At 39.9% G+C, this 17,816-nt stretch overlaps 1 protein-coding gene across 3 annotated transcripts in view; it reads left to right on the top strand.

The window, feature by feature from the left end:
* LOC139530246 (chemokine-like protein TAFA-5) overlaps nucleotides 1-17,816 on the top strand; it is a 210,727-nt gene that overhangs the window by 158,735 nt on the left and 34,176 nt on the right. For all 3 annotated transcript variants that reach the window (XR_011665984.1, XR_011665985.1, XM_071326461.1), the window contains exon 3: nucleotides 9,358-9,485. Coding sequence is in view for 1 of the 3 variants with exons in the window: in XM_071326461.1 (XP_071182562.1) it covers nucleotides 9,358-9,485 (128 nt within the window). In the remaining 2 variants the exon portion in view is untranslated. The remainder of the gene's footprint in view (nucleotides 1-9,357; nucleotides 9,486-17,816) is intronic.

Genomic DNA, 17,816 nt, shown 5'->3' with positions numbered 1-17,816 from the left:
GTGAACCACATGTGAACGAGAGGCTTGTAAAATCAAGTTTTCCGTTCACCGGTAGGGGGTACTGCATGCTCTGGGCATTACTGACTCAAATAAATGAAATGAGTCAAAAGATTCCTTCTTTGGACTGAACCAGTCAAAAAGATCTGAGTCAGTAAAAAGAGGCGGACTTCCCATCACTATCACTGGCAATAGTCGTATACTGTATAACATATACTAGCATAACACAACAGATTAGATCAAGTGGAATGACAATCTCATTCAAGATTGCACAAAACGAGCTCAGTAAACCATGCCCCAAAATATTTTCATGAGCCGCCGCCCCTACATTTTAATTATGACTAAAAGAGCAAAGAACCGTTTAGTGAACTGCAAAAACCATTGAACGGAAACCATTGTTTCCACATAGTACCATCATCCTTTCCAAAGAACCCTCTGTGCGTAGCTGGTGTAAAGAAGAACCATGCAAAGGGTTATTCAAAGAACCAATACAGTGACAAAATGAAGAACACTTTTTTGGTACTAACTAGAACCTTTTTTTGAGAGTCTAGAGCGATGCTCTCAAACCTTTTTCCTGGAGAGCTACCCTGGAGAGGCATTTAAGGTGATGACTGATAATCAATAAATATAGAGTGTTAAATGAAGAGCAGAGGCATTTCTCTCAGTATTCCCTGTCCTGTCCTTCGAGCATATTAGCAGCCCCAGACCCTCTCTTTCCGGACCCCTAGCTTCTGCCGTTTTTATCTCAATTTAAAATAATTTCTGTCGAACAATAAAGTACCTTACCGTGATTGTTTTCAGTAAAAAATAAAGAAAAAAAAGCTTAGCACAGAGCTATTTCTCAAGAAAGAACTGTCTGGGAGTGGTTTAAGTGGGAGCGGAAAACTGAAAACGAGCTGTTATTGGCAGAGAGGTTTGTAACTCTCTTTCGTATTGGTCTCTTTACTAATTTACCACCTGGTGATGTCACCAGGCAGGCCAAAACTCCATCCCACCAAAAGAGGCAGACATTTCAGCCGGTTCCTTTCAAACAGCTCTTCCACACCTCAAAGTGTGGAAATACACAAAGAGTGTACAAAACATTAGGAACACCTTCCTAATATTGAATTGCACCCCCTTCTCCCCTAAGAACAGCCTCAATTCATTGGGGCATGGACTCTACAAGGTGACGAAAGCGTTACACAGGGATGCTGGCCCATGTTGACTCCAATGCTTCCCACAGTTGTGTCAAGTTGGCTGGATGTCCTTTGGGTGGAGGACCATTCTTGATACACATGGAAAACCCAGCAGCTTTGCACTTCTTGACACAATCAAACCGGTGCGCCTGGCACCTACTACCATACCCCGTTCAAAGGCACTTAAATCTTTAACCCTCTGAATGGCACACATAAACAATCCATGTCTCAATTGTCTCAAGGCTTGAAAATCCCCATCTACACTGATTGAAGTGGATTCAACTGGTGACATCAATAAGGGAGCATAGCTTTCACCTGGATTCACCTGGTCAATCTGTCATAGAAAGAGCAGATGTTTCAAATTTTGTGTACACTCAGTGTATATAAAAGACAGCAAAATCTCATTTTAAGCTGTATTTATCACCCAGGGTGGCCAGCAGTTGATAGCTCATTGACATGCTATTTCACAGACATACTGTCCCACTGGTGGATGTAATAATGTTATTTCTGTCTTATCTCTGCAAGTTGAACTGTGCCCCCATCCACCCCCACCTACTCTCCATCTGCACTCACACTCGCATTCATGAAAGTAGATTATATCCAGGTTTTTTCCTTGGTGCTTTGGTATTAGTGATATATGTATCACTTCAACAACCCCCTCCCCATCAGATAAAGGTATGGGAAAATGTAAGAATTTAATTAAATACCATTTGTGTTGTTCAACTGAAAATGTTATTGATAATTGAGACTATTACAGTCACTATCAAATTGCCAGTCTCAATAGGCCACTGGAGAATGTATTACCTTATTAAGCAGTCCGTATACAATTTACTTTTCTTTGTCATCCTCTGGGCACCCTACCGATTTGTAATTTTGTGCAGGTTATCCGAGTGCATTTTGAATAGTATAAATGGTTTTGCCTCTCTGTGTTATCTATATCTCTGGCTTTCAAATTCCTCCCCATGTGAATTGTTCATTTTCAGAAGGATACCTGCTGCACCCCTGGCAACGTTTAATTTCATTGAGATTGAGGGGATGTGAATTTATATTGTCTGTCATGAATTAGATATTTTTCTTTTTTTCCTTCACCCTTTTTCCTTGTCTAGTTCCTTTATGGTTGCATATGTCCCTTTTAAGAAAATTGGCATCAGCTGTTCCCATTACAACATCAAAACAGGCTGACAGATATCATTTTTCATGCTGCGGGCAGAAGTGGGCGGTCAGACAGACCTCAAGAGAAAGTGTAAGTGTCTGCTCTCTCTCCTACTCTGCTCTCTTCAAACTATGTGTAGCCTATTGGCTGATATAGTACAGTAATCCCACTAGCCTAATATGATGGTCCACGTGAGAATCTCAGGTAATTTAACATATTTCTTAGGTTATTTTTGCTCATTTTGATATTGCCTATAGGACCAAAAATTGCTGGGACCATGGCTGGCAAGCGAGCTGTTACATAGGTCTAAATTAACATTCAGGGTTGTGGACCAGTTCATGCTGGAACAGTTGGGAGTGGACAGAAAGCCAGCGGGAGCGTGGTGAACAAATCAGACCTCTACCCTGATGTTTCTGTTGTGATCCTCTGTTGGAGAATCTCTCCATTACAGCTTAAATCTACTGTCACTTGATTGAGTTTGTACAATGGATTTTTTTGTAATGCTTGTGGAGGTAATTGAGATTGCTTCCTTGACATTGCTCTCTATGTGAACACAATAACATTGCCATTGGCTTTAAGTTCGTGCAACAGTGATTTGTTCCTCTTCTTTGATGTATGTGCTGACATTTGCATAGTTTTATTTTTGTTTGTTATTATATATTATGCTAAATTATTAATTTCCCCTTGACCTAAATATGTAACTCTCTCTCTCTCCCCCTATCCCTCTCTATCCCTATCCCTCTGAGGGCCAATTGGGGTGTCATGATATGCAAATGCAAGTGTGCAAATGCCCTACTTTCTTATGAATAGACATTTGTGTATGATCAAGTATAAAAACAGGTCTACATCAAGAGAAGAAAGCTCTTTGTGGAGCTAAAATGATCTGTTTCATAATACAGATCTAATTATTCATTGGTGGGTTTTATTCTGCCATTTTTCTTTCCCTTTGTCATTACGGATGCCCTTTCTGTGTGTTGTTTCACAGTTCCCTGTCTTAGGTCAGTTAGGATCACCACTTCATTTTAAGAATTTGAAATGTCACAATAATAATAGATATAATTATTTATTTCAGCTTTTATTTCTGTCATCATATTCTCAGTGGGTCAGAAGTTTACATACACTCAATTAGTATTTGGTAGCATTGCCTTTAAATTGATTAACTTGGGTCAAATGTTTCGGGTAGCCTTCCACAAGCTTCCCACAATAATATTCCTTCTGACAGATCTGGTGTAACTGAGTCAGGTTTGTAGGCCTCCTTGCTCGCACACGTTTTTTCAGTTCTGCCCACAATTTTTCTATAGGATTGAGGTCAGGGCTTTGTGATGGCCACTCCAATACGTTGACTTTGTTGTCCTTAAGCCATTTTACCACAACTTTGGAAGTATGCTTTGGGTCATTGTCCATTTGGAAGACACATTTACAACCAAGCTTTAACTTCCTGATTGATGTCTTGAGATGTTGCTTCAATATATCCACATAATTTTTCTCCCTCATGATGCCATCTATTTTGTGAAGTGCACCAGTCCCTCCTGCAGCAAAGCACCCCCACAACATGATGCTGCCACCCCCGTGTTTCAGAGTTGGGATGGTGTTCTTTGGCTTGCAAGCCTCCCCCTTTTTCCTCCAAACATAACAATGGTCATTATAGCCAAACAGTTCTGTTTTTGTTTCATCAAACCAGAGGACATTTCTCCAAAAAGTACGAACTTTGTCCTCATGTGCAGTTGCAAACCGTAGTCTGGCTTTCTTATGGCAGTTTTGGAGCCGTGGCTTCTTCCTTGCGGAGCGGCCTTTCAGGTTATGTTGATATAGGACTCGTTTTACTGTGGATATAGATACTTGTGTACCTGTTTCCTCCAGCATCTTCACAAGGTCCTTTGCTGTTGTTCTGGGATTGATTTGCACTTTTTGCACCAAAGTACGTTCATCTCTAGGAGACAGAACGCATCTCCTTCCTGAGCGGTATGACGGCTGTGTGGTCCCATGGTGTTTATACTTGCGTACTATTGTTTGTACAAGTGAACTTGGTACCTTCGGGCGTTTGGAAATTGCTCTCAAGGATGAACCAGACTTGTGGAGGTCTACATTTTTTTTTCTGAGGTCTTGGCTGATTTCTTTTGATTTTCCCATGATGTTAAGCAAAGAGGCACTGGGTTTGAAGGTAGGCCTTGAAATACATCCACAAATAATCCTCCAATTAACTCAAATGATGTCAATTAACCTATCAGAAGCTTCTAAAGCCATGACATCATTTTCTGGAATTTTCAAAGCTGTCAACTTAGTGTATGTAAACTTCTGACCCACTGGAATTGTAATACAGTGATTTATACGTGAAATAATCTCTCTGTAAACATTTTTGGGGAAAATGACTTGTGTCATGCACAAAGTAGATGTCCTAACCAACTTGCCAAAACTATAGTTTGTTAATTAACAAGACATTTGTGGAGTGGTTGAAAAACGAGTTTTAATGACTCCAACCTAAGTGTATGTAAACTTCCGACTTCAACTGTAGTCTAGTTGATTTGATGATGTTTAAATGTTTAAGTTGAAATGGTGCTGGAATAGCGGAGGCAGTGCTCCCTTTGTCTTTGTGCTGACTTTCTGTAACTCTCTGTGGTTCTAAATCAGTAGTTGTTTAGTAAACTGTCAGAAACAATCAAATGCTGTACCATGCTGTAGGTCATGAAACTGTTTGTTACATTCAATATTTGCTTTGTGGACTTCACCGGACAGATACTGCTCTCCAGTTTTGTGATGAAACAAACATGTGGTTGAATTTATTTAGTCACTGTGATTGTTGTCTTTTTATTATCTCGGCGTTATTATATATCATATGGCGTATGAACAAATGGGCTCCGCTACTGACACACACAAACACCTTTCACCTTGTTTGATAAGGTCTAATCTCGGTTACCCAGAAGTAAAGTTCTCACGAAAGTTGTCATTCCAATTTAACTTCTGTGGGGAATGACAATGACAATTGTGATTTCCATTTTGTGAAGGAAGGAAGCAAAGTCTCCTCCCTCGCAAAAGGAACTCTCGGCCAAATCCCCCACTTTCGCTAATTTCACCTGTGTTTCTGATCCGTGTGGACACACGTGTGAAGCAGTAAACATGAAAGAAGTGAGTGAGGATGTTTTCAACCTAGGTATTTTGAATCTTAGCAGTGTCCATTCCATAGTCCCAGTCGGTATTAGATAGAACGGGAAAACAACCTGTGGTTAGCTCGGTTACCCCATTGGTTCACAGCAAAATCTTGACCCTTTTCAAACACAATTTGATTGTTGTCGGGGGTACAACAACTACCACTCACAGGGCTTGAAATCACCGCCCCAGTTTAAACACCGCCTTTGCGTAATCCTGATTTGTCCAAATAATCAATTAAGAAAACCCAAAATGAAGAACTACTGCTGCTTGTAATCACATAATTCTTCAGATTATTGACAGATGTGAATCTGACCACGACGGATTTGATAAGGTCGAGGCAGCCTTGCCGCAACCCATCGTGAGATCTAAGCCCAAGCATTGGTTGGTTCCCTCCAGTGGGCTGTGCATAATTACAACCAGAGCTCAGATGGTATACAGCAGTGTACTGATCATTAGAGTGTTCCTGTTTCATAACTTTAATGATCATGGTACTTCATGCATAACATGTTCCCTGTCCATCCATGTGCTGCAAATCCTACATTCTCTGTTTATCACACACGTTATCTTGCATCCTCCATTAAGGACACTGAAGTCCCTGTGTCAGTGTATATAATAGATTATTCTCTTTCTCTCTCCTCTCTTTGTCACTTACTCTTTCTCTCTCCCTCTCTCTCCCCTCTGTCTCTCTCTATTTCCTTGTCTGTACACAGGTGTTTTTCTAGTTTCCCAGCTAGCACATAACGTTCTGAGAACCTTTCCAAGAGCTTGGTGAGAGTGTGGTTGTCCTATGGTTATTTTGCATACAACCGTCCCACAACGTTCTGGGAATGGTGCAGAATAGTTGCTTGGCTTTGGTACATCCTCAGGCAATTTTAAGAAAGTTGACAAAATAATGTTATTTTCTTGGTCAATCATTACTTTTACAGAACGTTTCCTAAAAGTTCAAACATGATTACATTTAATTGAATTCTTGGTAATGTTCTAGGAACGTTCTCCAACTGGTTTGCCATTGGGAAATAGTTCCGAGAACATTAAGAAACAACGTTATTCTGTGATATTTCAGTACTTCAGCAAAACCTTTTCCTATAGGTTTCCTCATGGTTCTATTTAAAGTAATGTTTTCAAATTGTTCACAGAAAACATTAAGAAACAACGCTATTCTGTGGTTATTTCAGTACTTCAGCATAACGTTTCGTACAGGTTTCCTCATGGTTTGATTTAAAGTCATGTATTTAGAACATTAAGAAAACTTTACAGTTAAAAACAGAACGTTCTTTGAACATGACTAATGTTTTCATCTAAGAATGTTTTTTAAAAGCATACACTAAGTATACCAAACATTTGGAACACCTTTATAATATTGAGTTGCACTCATGTTGACTCCAATGCTTCCCACAGTTGTGCCAAGTTGCTTGGTGGACCATTCTTGATACGTAGGGAAACTGTTGAGCATGAAAAACCTTGACACAAACCTGTGCACCTGGCACCTACTACCATACCCATTTCAAAGGCACTTAAATATTTTTATCTTGCCCATTCACCCTCTGAATGGCACACATACACAATCCATGTCTCAATTGTCTTAAGGCTTAAAAATACTTCTTTAACCTTTCTCCTCCCCTTCATTTTCACTGATTGACGTTGTTTTAACCAGTGACATCAATGACCACGTTTACATGCACACAGTATTCCGAATAGTAGCCCATATCCCACTTAAGGTCTTATTCGGTAGCTGTTCATACTCTCCTTTGATATCCCACTCATGAGTATCCCTGTTGCCATGAATAAACATAATATTCCTAATTGAAGTTCATTTGGGTTAAATGGAATATTAACTGACATATGGACACTGACTGTAGGCCTATAACCTCTCACATGTAGCCAAATATAATTATTAACTCCTGCAGAAAAATGCATTTCTTGCAGTGAAATTATACAACAAATGTTATATTTGTCTCAGAAACAGAAGTGGAGAAATATGATTTCTTTCTTTCAGCATCTTTTGAGAAAATGCCAATGCACGTGTAATGTGTTATCTTTGACACTGTTATGCAAGCAGACAGCATTTCAACCACATAAAATATACACCCAAGACGAACTGAAGTCTTATCAGAAACGTGTTTAGTCATTTTCTCATCTTTTCATTTCCTTCGAACCCGTCAAACTGATAACATTTGGACATTTTGCACAGGATCAATCTTTCCACTGTTTTAGAGTTATGTTTTCTCCATGGTCCCTAATTGAAATAGTAATCTAGTTAACACCACTAAAGTTGTCTAATGCATTCATTCTTTTGATATAAGACATTATTCTGGTGAGTACTGCTTTATTTAGTCTTCTGCGGCTAAAGTTATGACAGAAAAGAAGCTGCATGTATCAAACCATAGTTGACAAACAAATGGCCTACCAAAAGTCGTAATTATATTGTGGCCTACCAAATGTAGGAAATTACAGGTAGAAATTTAATTTAAATGATAGAAAATGTATTATAGTAGGCTGAATTATTAGGGAATTATTATGGTGGATCAAACTGCACAGGTAGCCTACTTTTTGAAGTGATTTGTTTGACACTCAGATGAAAACATCATCACACAAACACCCATGATATGCGAAACTGAGCCTGTGCAGACCACAAAAACAACAGTAAACGGGATAAGGTGTTTATATGCGTCAACTTGAATAATGATTGGATATTGGTATGCATGTAAAGGTGGTCAATAAGGGATCATAGCTTTCACCTGGATTCACCTGGTCAGTCTGTGTAATGGAAAGAGCAGGTGTTGTTAATGTTTTGTATACTCAGTGTATACATTCTGTTCCCAGCATCAACAAAACTCTATCTATCCTCTATCTTGTTAAGTGTGTTGGCCACACCCACTAATTGGCCACATCTTAATGAGTGCTTGTTTCCTTTGAAATGGGGTCTGTTTGAAAAGGAAATGAACAGCTTTGTATGAGTGAAAAAAACATGCTAGCTCCGTCTTGGTGGTGCAGTGGACTAATTCCATGGATAGAGAATAAAAGATCATAGTTTGAATCTCACTCACGCCATGCCACAATAAAAATAAATGTGTTTGCATGATTAATGCCAAAGTAAATTATTTTCCAGGGTGTCCTATCTGTGCTTTGAGTTCAAAGCAGTCTTCCCAAAATAAGCTAGCAGTGTTATTAAAAGTCTTATTGAAACATTCAGTTCAAGTTAAGGAGGTTAATCAAAAACCTCAAAATAACCCCAAAAATTCATTCAAAACATGCACTATATAACATTCAAAACATTTAGAGTATGTTCTTAAAACTTTATTTAATTACCTTAAAATAATAACCCATAATTTTTGTTCTCAGAACGTAAATAAAACCTCGCAGGAAAAATTTGCTGGGAACCATAGTGGAACATTCTTAGAAACTCCCTGCAACCTAAAAATATACGTTCCCATTAGCAGGCAAAATGTTGACTTCCATTGTCAGAATGTTTAAAAAAACGTTCAGTTTTACTGGTCAGAAAATGTATGGCTTTGTTTTCCGAGAACCAATGGGAAACCAAAAACATACGTTCCCACAACTTCCATGAACCCAAATGATAGCTGGGCAGTTTGCAAAAGCAGCCTGCAAACTTCCAGACACTGCCATACGTTTTGACAGAATTTCTCTCACAGATGTTGTGCAAAACTGTTCATCCATTCTGCATCTGACTGGATGTACTTGGATTTTGTGAATTGATACCATTTTGTGCTTTTGTCACTGTAGTAAAAAATATTTGATTTAATATATTAACCATTGACTTGTAAGATAGATAGATAGATAGATAGATGAGCTAATGGTATATCAGCCACAGAGCCACGGCCATAACGAGAGTAAACCGTCCCTCTTCCTCTCCTCTCCCCACAGCTCGCATTGTGAGGAGCCGGCAGTGGTGTGATATGATGCCTTGTTTGGAAGACGAGGGCTGTGACCTCTTAGTAAACCAGTCGGGCTGGACCTGCACACAGCCTGGGGGCCGGGTGAAGACCACCACGGTAAGACAAGACTGCCAAGCCTCGTAATCACACAATCTGTCACAGTTAGAGTGACCAGAGGCCATATAGTCATAAGACCTGTCCAGGGACCTTTGTTTGGCCTTGATGTGTTTCTGGGAATGGCGTAGAGGCCCCTGCAGAAACATTCAGAGCTACCATACCATTAATTTGCTGGAGAACGTAATTGAATGTGAGCCTTTGCCACCTATGTCTATGTGGTCATTGCCTGATATAATCAGTTGTTTGTATGACTGCATCACTTAGCTATTTGAATGTGTTATAGTATGTGTTATTTGTGTCTATATGTGGTAACAGAAAGAAAACCAAAGCTTAAGTTTGTTGATGAAATAATTCTCACTCATGCACACTTAACGTCACTCACTGAATGGTGCTTCTGTCGCTATCTTGTCAGGGCATCAATTTCACCGCTGATTAAGGAGCTCCATTTCAATAGCTTCATTATGCAGCATTAATTTGCATCCATATCATTGGCATGTTGTCTGATGTTCAGAAATGTAGCAGAAGGTTGTGCATTTAAATCTACGCCACATGCACTGCAACTAATCAACCCAATATACTCTACCGTTCAAAAGTTTGGGGTCACTTAGAAATGTCCTTGTTTTTGAAAGAAAAGCACATTTCTTGTCCATTAAAATAACAAAAATTGATCAGAAATACAGTGTAGACATTGCTAATGTTGTAAATGACTTGAAGCTGGAAACGGCTGATTTTTAATGAAATATCTACATAGGCATACAGAGGCCCATTATCAGCAACCATCACTCCTGCGTTCCAATGGCATGTTGTGTTAGCTAATCCAAGTTTATCATTTTAAAAGGCTAATTGATCATTAGAAAACCCTTTTAAAATTATGTTAGCACAGCTGAATCCTATTGTCCTGATTAAAGAAGCACTAAAACTGGCCTTCTTTAGACTAGTTGAGTATCTGGAACATCAGCATTTGTGGGTTCGATTACAGGCTCAAAATGGCCAGAAACAAAAAACTTTCTTCTGAAACTCGTCAGTCTATTCAAATTCTGAGAAATGAAGGCTATTCCATGCGAGAAATTTCTAAGAAACGGATGATCTCGTACAACGCTGTGTACTACTCCCTTCACAGAACAGCGCAAACTAGCTCTAACCAAAATATTATTTGGAGTGGGAGGCCCCGGTGCACAACTGAGCAAGAGGCCAAGTACATTAGAGTGTCTAGTTTGAGAAACAGACGCCTCACAAGTCCTCAACTGGCAGCTTCATTAAATTGTACCCGCAAAACACCAGTCTCAACGTCAACAGTGAAGAGGCGACTCCGGGATGCTGGCCTTCTAGGCAAAGTTCCTCTGTCCAGTGTCTGTGTTCTTTTGCCCATCTTAATATTTTCTTTTTATTGGCCAGTCTGAGATATGGCTTTTTCTTTGCGACTCTGCCTAGAAGGCCAGCATCCCGGAGTCGCCTCTTCAATGTTGACGTTGAGACTGTTTTTTTTGCGGGTACTATTTAATGAAGCTGCCAGTTGAGGATTTGTGAGGCGTCTGTTTCTCAAATTAGACACTCTAATGTACTTGTTCTCTTGCTCAGTTGTGTACCGGGGCCTTCCACTGCTCTTTCTATTCTGGTTAGCGACAGTTTGCGCTGTTCTGTGAAGGGAGTAGTACACAGCGTTGTACGAGATCTTCAGTTTCTTGGCAATTTCTCACATGGAATAGCCTTAATTTCTCAGAATTTGAATAGACTGACGAGTTTCAGAAGGAAGTTCTGTGTTTCTGGCCATTTTGAGCCTGTAATCGAACCCAGAAATGCTGATGCTCCAGATACTCAACTAGTCTAAAGAAGGTCAGTTGTATTGCTTCTTTACTCAGCAAAACTGTTTTCAGCTGTGCTAACATAATTGGATATGGGTTGTCTAATGATCAATTAGCCTTTTAAAATGATAATATTGGATTAGCTAACACAACGTGCCATTGGAACACAGGAGTGATGTTTGCTGATAATGGGCCTCTGTACGCCTACGTAGATATTCCATAAAAAAATCTGCCGTTTCCAGCTACAACAGTCATTTACAACATTAAGAATGTATACACTGTATTTCGGATCAATTTTGATGTTATTTTAATGGACAAAAAATGTGCTTTTCTTTCAAAAACAAGAACATTTTTGGTTGACCCCAAACTTTTGAACGGTAGTGTATATATTTTTTTAATAACATTTGTACATGCTTAACCTGTTGAGGACAAGGGGGTGCTGTTTTCACTTTTGGAGAAAATCGTATGATATTTAAAGAAGGCAATAACTGAATTTGAATAATTTACAAATGTGTTATAGCATCTAACATACACATCCTCCTAACATGCATATATAGGGGTCTGCCAACTATTGTAAAAATCTGTGATATTCTTCTGCATTGTAAAGAATCAGACAGAATTAGCTGAATTTCCATCCAGAAGTGTCTTGAAGGCTGAAGGGTAGTCACGCATGCTCAGGTCTTCAGTGCCATGGTTCGCGGGCTGAGACAGGAGCCCGGTGGGCTGTCAGTCTAGTCACTGAATAATGAAACCTGTCAACCCGAGGATCGCTTTCAAAGTCAAGCATTTTATGTGCAGAAATCCTCTGTTCAGGTACCATTGCTTTTAATGAGTCTTCTTTTAAAGATGGACAGGGGGCAAGGGAGCTGCTAACCCTGTAAATTATGTTTCAAATAACTCACAGTTGTGTCTTGGTGGACAATTAGAGTCACCTCCTGTATGGCGGCAGCAGACTCCATTCTCTGCCAATTGTGGACGATGCTAAGGGATTCAGCTATGTAACCACAAGGCTTTAGCAGGGACAAACAAACAAGCCTATTTTTCTAACTTAACTACAAACAGACCTCCAAAGTTAAGCCCTGCCTCGGATGTTGTTATAGAATAAATTTGACTCAATTGCGTTGAACCCTTTTGCCAAAGGATTGTGCAAGTCACAGTAATGTAGTGACATTTTCAACAGATTGTCTCAAAACTATGGATTGGTCTTGACTGCATGCAATTTATCTTATAAACACATACAGGACATTAACACATTACAATAAGGTTACCAAATGTTTATGCATTTTCCATGTGTTACTACACTGTAACGATGTGCGCTGAGAGTCGGGAAGCAAGTTCAGTGAGTGAGTGTTTTAATAAATAAACGCAACATAAAACAAGAAACACGAACAACGCACAGACTTAACACTGGAATAGAAACAATGACGCCTGGGGAAGGAACCAAAGGGAGTGAGTCCAGGGGAGTCTGATGATGCGCAGGTGCGAGTAATGATGGTGACAGGTGTGCGCCATAACGAGCAGCCTGGTGACCTGGAGGCCGGAGAGGGAGCACACGTGACATACACATTTATTTGATTATACAGTACTAAGTAGCACACAATGATTCTTGGACCCAGAAGAATCAGGAGGGGTTATGTCAAACCGTCCTTACATACTTAAAAAATGTCTGAGTCATGGAGCTCCACAAGGGCTGTGCTTAACTTCTCTAGGATATGTGGGACGCTAACGTCCCACTTGGCCAAAATCCAGAAAAAATGTAGCGCGCCAAATTCAAATATATTACTATAAAAATCTATCTTTCATGAAATCACACATGAAAGATACCAAATTAAAGCTACACATGTTGTGAATCCAGCCAACATGTCTGATTTCAAAAAGGATTTACGGGGAAAGCACACCAAACAATTATGTTAGCTCAGTACATAGTCACAGAAAAACACAGCCATTTTCCCAGCAAAATATAGTAGTAACAAAAAGCAGAAATAGAGATAAAATTACTCACTAACCTTTGAACATCTTCATCAGATGACACTCATATGACATCATGTTACAAAATACATTTATGTTTTGTTCGATAATGTGCATATTTATATCCACAAATCTCGGTTTACATTGGCGCCATGTTCAGAAATGCCTCCAAAATATCCGGAGTAATTACAGAGAGCCACGTCAAATAACAGAAATACTCATCATAAACTTTGATGAAAGATACATGTTTTACAAATAATTAAAGATACACTTGTTCTTAATGCAACCGCTGTGTCAGATTTAAAAAAAACTTTATGTAAAAAGCACACCATGCAATATCTGAGACGGCGCTCAGATTTAACAACATTTCTCCGCCATGTTGGAGTCAACAGAAATACGAAATTACATCATAAATATTCTCTTACCTTTGATGATCTTCATCAGAATGCACTCCCAGGAATCCTAGTTCCACAATAAATTGTTGTTTTGTTCGATAATGTAAATTATTTATGTCCAAGTAGCTACTTTTGCTAGCGCGTTTAGTACACATTTCCAAACGCTCGTGCAAGTCCCGCATAACGTTGGACGAAAACTTCAAAAAGTTATATCACAGGTCGAATAAACTTGTCAAACTAAGTAGAGAATCAATCTTCAGGATGTTGTTATCATATATATCCAATAACGTTCCAACCGGAGCATTCCTTCGTGTCTGTAGAAGTTATGGAACGCAAGGCGACATCATGAGGAATGCGCATGACCAGGAACTGGCAATCTGCCAGACCACTGACTCATTCCCCTCTCATCCAGCCCCACAACACAGTATAAACTTCATTCAACGTTCTACAGACTGTTGACATCTAGTGGAAGGCGTAGGAAGTGCAAACAAATCCATATCGTCCTGGGATTTGAATAGGCGATGAGTTGAACATCAACCAGCCTCAGAATTTCCACTTCCTGTTTGGAAGTTTGCCTGCCATATGAGTTCTGTTATACTGACACATAATTCAAACAGTTTTAGAAACTTCAGAGTGTTTTATATCCAATAGTAATAATAATATGCATATATTAGCATCTGGGACAGAGTAGGAGGCAGTTCCATTTGGGCACGCTATTCATCCAAAGTGAAAATGCTGCCCCCTATCCCTAGAAAGTTAACAGCGTTATCTGACAAATGTATAGATGGGGGTTTCTGTGCCCCACACATTGTTTCCATCATATCAATTGTGGACGGTAATATCATAGCGTAGCAGGCCAAGCCATTCACCGTGGGAATGATTCAAGTGAGACAGTCATGTGAGGACTTTTCCCATGATCTAAGAGTGCACTCTGGATGAATAAAAAATAAAGAAATTGAATAATTTAATCATTTTGAGCTACAAAGACGATACTACAATATATAAACTCAACTCTTAAAAGAAACGTCCCTTTTTCAGGACCCTGTCTTTAAAGGATAATTTGTAAAAATTCAAATAACTAAACAGATCTTCATTGTAATGGGGTTCCCATGTTTGTTCAATGAAACATAAACAATTAATGAATATGCACCTGTGGAACGGTCGTTAAGACACTAAGACACGGTAGGCAATTAAGGTCACAGTTATGAAAACTTAGGACACTAAAGAGACCTTTCTACTGACTCTGAAAAACACCAAAAGAAAGATGCCAGGGTCCCTGCTCATCTGCGTGAATGTGCCTTAGGCATGCTGCAGGGAGGCATGAGGACTGCAGATGTGGCCAGGGCAATAAATTGCAATGTCTGTACTGCGAGATGCCTAAGACAGCGCTACAGGGAGACAGGACGGACAGCTGATCGTCCTCGCAGTGGCAGACCACGTGTAACAACACCTGCACAGGATTGGTACCTCCGAACATCACACCTGCGCGGCAGGTACAGGATGGCAACAACAACTGCCCGAGTTACACCAGGAACGCACAATCCCTCCATCAGTGCTCAGACTGTCCGCAATAGGCTGAGAGAGGCTGGACTGAGGACTTTTAGGCCTGTTGTAAGGCAGGTCCTCACCAGACATCACCAGCAACAACGTCGCCTATGGGCACAAACCCACCACGGGATTGATTTGGAGGTGGAGGGTACATCATGGTCTGGGGCGGTGTGTCACAGCATCATCGGACTGAGCTTGTTGTCATTGCAGGCAATCTCAACGCTGTGCGTTACAGGGACGACATCCTCCTCCCTCATGTGGTACCCTTCCTGGAGGCTCATCCTGACATGATCCTCCAGCATGACAATACCACCAGCCATACTGGTCGTTCTGTGCATGATTTCCTGCAAGACAGGAATGTCAGTGTTCTGCCATGGCCAGCGAAGAGCCCGGATCTCAATTCCATTGAGCACGTCTGGAACCTGCTGGATCGGAGGGTGAGGGCTAGGGCCATTCCCCCCCAGAAATGTTCGGGAAGTAGCAGGTGCCTCGGTGGAAGAGTGGGGTAACATCTCACAGCAAGAACTGGCAAATCTGGTGCAGTCCATGAGGAGGAGATGCACTGCAGTACTTAATGCAGCTGGTGGCCACACCAGATACTGACTGTTACTTTTGATTTCCCTCCCCCCCCCCCCCCTTTGTTCAGGGACACATTATTCCATTTCTGTTAGTCACATGTCTGTGGATCTTGTTATGTTCATACAAATATTTACACATGTTAAGTTTGCTGAAAATAAACGCAGTTGACAGTGAGAGGACATTTCTTTTTTTGCTGAGTTTGTCTTTCAAAGGGGTTTGTTCAAATGTGGATGGAAGCCTTTGGTTGGTCCTTGTGTTCAATTGACCAATAAAGTGATCTTAATCATCATCTCTTAATTATTATAATCTAGGGCAAAGATACTTTTCGGTTTCCACTTTCGTCTGTGTCTTTGTAGTTACTGGCTACCTAGGCCTTGGAATAACACTGGGGGGAAGGGTCATTCAAAACTTTGATGGAGTTGTGTCGTGGTAATTTCCTGTATTACTAAATGATGAGAGTTTACACACCACACACAAGTCAGAGTTATATTTAAATTCCATCTTTAATTATATGAGCTTCACCATAGCCCTTTGACTCTCAGATCAATTCAGTGTCTATAAATTAATTCTCTGAGAGTGCTTACAAAATAATTCTTAGTATCTTTTATAGCCAAGATACACCCCTCTCAACTCACATGACGAACCACAGATCTTAGAATATTCACAAAGGGCCTTTTACTTGAAAGAGGAGTATCCCATAGCCAGATAGCATTAGCTATAAATTATCGTTCAGTTTGGTCTCTTAGACGAGGTTCTACTTCTCGTTCTTGGTACTTCCTATTACCAAAACATTACCTCATCCAATGGCATATATCACTTGTCAATTCTAGATACTCCCATGTTAAATACACCCCCTCTTCCCCCCACTCCTGGAGAAGCTCACTAAGGAGAGTGAACCTCTAGGTCATATTCTATGAAAGATAAGTTCAACATTAGAGGGGTGGTATAATGGTTCCAGACACTACCATACTCCTCCCCCCAATGGGAAAATAAGGGAGTGACTGGAGTACAGACATAGTGGAGCCCTTCACATGTTTTCACAGATATATTCACCTATGAAAGACAATGTTCAAACCTGACTTCTCCCTTTCTGATATTCTGCATATTACGAGATATGTAAAAGACAAGCCTGACCTCTCCCCTCTCTGGGCCCCAAGTGACTTTTCCCTAGAGGAGAAATGAAAATGCAACTGCCAACAATATAGTCCAAAAGAAGACATTCTAATGACAAGTATAAAATGAATAAAACATCTTATTTATCTATGTTACCTAACTAATTCTGATTCAGCTACGACAGTTGTCATGTCAACACATCTGTCAGTGCTGCTGCGAACTGCAACAGAAGAGACATGCCAGAAGTTCTATAAAACATTCTTGACATCAATGCAGTCAATATATACAGTATATATTATGAGATTTACCCAGATCCACCCATCCAGTTTCAACTGAAATTGTCCATCTAGCTTGATAGAACAGTGCTAACAATTCCATTTTAGCTAGTTATATTAATTATTCAGACAGCATTTTGTCTATATTGATGATGTTTTAAAGAAAAAAAAAGTTGGATAAACACATTTGTGAAATTTGTGATGTATGACAAGATTGAGTGCAATTTCAATGTTGTTTGAGTTGCTTTGTGTATTAGCAAGCTTTCTTGAAATGCTCTCACTGCACAACTGCTCACTGCATCCAAGATGATTGACATAAGCGTATTACTAAGCCCATTAGCTCCCCACCCACTCAGCATGTCTGTTCAACCTCACTAAAAGTAGATTTTCTCAAATTCTGAGTATGTTTTTGAGGAAGAATTATTATTGGGGATGTTTGGTTACTCAAATCTATTTTAGATGGGAATCAGGATGACTGTGCGGGACTTTAAAATGGTCCATTAGATACTCTGTGTAACTTCACAAAATCAATTATTAGGTAAAAGTACACATCAGCTTTAAAGTGAAACTGACAGCATTTTAACAACATGAAATCTTATTCAAATCTGTTCATATACAGTGCGTTTGGGAAAAGATTCCGACCCCTTGACT

This window comes from Salvelinus alpinus, chromosome 9 (assembly GCF_045679555.1).
Source record: "Salvelinus alpinus chromosome 9, SLU_Salpinus.1, whole genome shotgun sequence".
NCBI classification, from domain to species: Eukaryota; Metazoa; Chordata; class Actinopteri; order Salmoniformes; family Salmonidae; genus Salvelinus; species Salvelinus alpinus.
Note: the sequence above shows the minus strand (reverse complement) of the source record. Positions and strands in the feature narration are given on the sequence as shown.